This window comes from Gavialis gangeticus, unplaced genomic scaffold (assembly GCF_001723915.1).
Source record: "Gavialis gangeticus isolate Ggan-Ray unplaced genomic scaffold, GavGan_comp1, whole genome shotgun sequence".
NCBI lineage: Eukaryota > Metazoa > Chordata > Crocodylia > Gavialidae > Gavialis > Gavialis gangeticus.
The window spans coordinates 179,961,636-179,964,331 of record NW_017729022.1 but is presented as its reverse complement, the minus strand read 5'-3'; the positions used below and the strand labels follow the sequence as shown (position 1 = coordinate 179,964,331).

The 2,696-nt window shown below is 48.8% G+C and overlaps 1 protein-coding gene across 1 annotated transcript in view; it reads left to right on the top strand.

Annotated features, from left to right (window-relative positions):
• Nucleotides 1-6: 6 nt before the first annotated feature.
• The window catches only part of SLC1A4 (solute carrier family 1 member 4), a 52,931-nt gene continuing 50,241 nt past the window's right edge, over nt 7-2,696 (top strand). The window contains exon 1 of the mRNA XM_019516585.1: nt 7-387. Coding sequence (XP_019372130.1) covers nt 107-387 — 281 coding nt within the window. The 5' untranslated portion in view covers nt 7-106. The remainder of the gene's footprint in view (nt 388-2,696) is intronic.

Below are 2,696 nucleotides of genomic sequence, written 5' to 3'. Positions count from 1 at the left end.
GCTGCTGACCGTGGCCGGGGTGCTGGGCGGCGTGGCGCTGGGCGCGGCCGTGCGGCGCCTGGAGCTGGCCCGGCCGCAGGTGGCCTACCTGGCCTTCCCCGGCGAGATGCTGCTCCGCATGCTCAAGATGATCATCCTGCCCCTGGTGGTGTGCAGCCTCGTGTCCGGCGCCGCCAGCCTGGACACCCGGGCGCTGGGCAAGCTGGGTGGCATCGCCATCACCTACTTCTTGGGCACCACCCTGCTGGCCTCGGGGCTGGCCGTGGCCCTGGCCTTCATCATCCGCCCCGGGGCGGGCGCCGCATCCCTCAACACCAACGCCCTGGGGCTGGAGGACACCGTGGCCACCAGCAAGGAGACTGTGGACTCCTTCCTGGACCTCACCAGGTGAGCGCAAATGCATGGGAAAGGGGTCGTGGGTGAGCCATGTGGCTGCCCCGGGTCCGAACAGAAAGGGGGCCCAAAAATGGTGAAAATAATGATGGTTATTATCATTGTGATCTCTAGCAAAGGGGGGCATAGGCACTTCACTGAAAACTCAATTCCCCTTATATACAGAGATGATGATAAGCAGACAAAATGCAGGCAGGAAGATGGCAGAATGATTGCAGTATAAAAGCAAAGTGATCCGAAAATTCACCCAGGGCCACCAGGAGTCTAGGTATGGTGCTGACAGGGTGCTTCCCCACCCTGTGGCCTACACTGCAGGGCTCTGGTGACACCCGTGGACATGTTGCATCAGCCTTGTGGTCCAGACTCCTGCCTCAGGCTCCTGCCTCAGGCAGCATCAGATGCTTCAGAGGAAGGTGCCAGGCTCCTGAGACAGCCAGGAGAAGGTATTTTTCCTCTTTCCCATGAATTGGAGGCTGACTGATGCTTGGCATCTCAGCCTTGCTGCAGTAGCTGTTGGGTTTGGGGTTTCCTTTGTTTTTAGTCTTGACTCTTGTGCCTCAACTCATCATGCAGCTTAATGTCCAGTCCCGCGGGGATCCTGCTGAACTCAGGGTCTCAGAAAGAGGGCTGGATCTCAAGCAAGGAGTACTGCAGCACAAATGTTTGTGGCGTTTTAAATGTGACATCTGTCTGAGTCGGCAAAGGTGCCTTGCATTATGAATGGGTGAACAGAAGCTCCCGCTCCACCTTTCCCCCACCATTCATTGTTCTGGGCGCTGTTCGCCTTTCTCCTCTCATTATGCTCATCCCCTGTGAACAAGATAATCAGACCTGTCCTTTTCAAGCTCTGTATAGAAGATAGTTCCATGCTCCTTCATGGTTCTCAGTACCTGTGTCTGAACCAGCTCTAACTCAATCGTTTCCTTTTTTGAGATGGAGTGACAAAGACTGAGCCCCACAATCCAGTTAAAAGCGTATAAAAGCATTTCTAGTCATCAGTACAGTCTCAGTGACTCTCCATCCTGTTCCTTAATGCACTGAGTAGCTACCGCTCATTAAGGGAAAGCAGCCACCTGCAAAGTTCCCATCCCCAGCACAGCTGTCTTCAAGGCAAAGGCTCCCATATCTAGTTGCATCAGAATGATATTGTCTTCTTGCAGCATAGATCTTTAGGCAGAAGCTCGACTGATCTGACTCAGAGGCATTTTAAAAGCTCTTAAAAGACTCATAAAGAGAGAGACTTTTAAAATATCTCACCAAAACAAAGAGCCAACTTTTAACGCTCTCCTATAATTGCTTCCAACTACAGTCTCGTACTCCAGAAGTCGGCAACCCACAGGCCAGTTTGGATCTGGCTTGTGGATGTGGGACTTTGGCGGCATTTTGCAGCAGGTGCTCTCTCCATGCTGGAGACAGTGGCAGGGTCCTTGCACCTGCTTTCCATCACCAACCTGAGTGGGTCATTCCACCGCACAACTGGAAAAGGTTGCCTACACCTGTCCTACTCAATGGCTAACCTTTGTTCTTCATTTGGAACTATGAAGACGGCTGCATATTAGTGTTATTCATAACTTGATACTGCCATCTTATTTATACTGAGTAACTGTTTACTCTGCGCACAGTTCCTGGTAATGGGACTAAGTTAAATTACTATATAATCTGAGAGAAGCTGCAGGATGAATAAGAATTTACAAGTTGGACTGTAGTGGCCTCAGATAATTGTTGCCCCAAATTATACATATTTATATAGTACCATTACTATGCATGGAAACTTCACTAAAAACTAAATTCCCCTTGTATACAGAGATTATAATAGACAAAATGCAGGTGGGAAGATGGGAGAATGATTGCAGTATAAAAGCAAAGTGATCTGAACACTTTTAAATTTAGCAAGCATCTTACAAGTTCTCAGACTCTTTTTTTAATAGACATTTTGTTATTATTGCAAGAAATATTTTGAAACCCTGGATGGAACTGCTATCAAATCTGATTAATACTTTTGGGTTCTCAAGCTGTTTCTTCTTGTGCTATAAATGTGGACTTTTATAGTTTCATAGTTTCTAGGGTTGGAAGGGACCTGAGTAGATCATCTAGTCTGACCCCCTGCCATGGCAGGAAAGAGTACTGGGGTCAAATGACCCCAGCAAGGAGTACATCTAATGGGCTCGCCCATGGCCCATGAGTAGTAATAGTTAAGGTAATTCTGTAAACAGAGATACTATCCGTACAAAATATCTCAGTAGTATGCCTGTTAGCACCTTTGGCCATATCCCCATGAGCAGGAATGTGCAGTTTATGGTGCC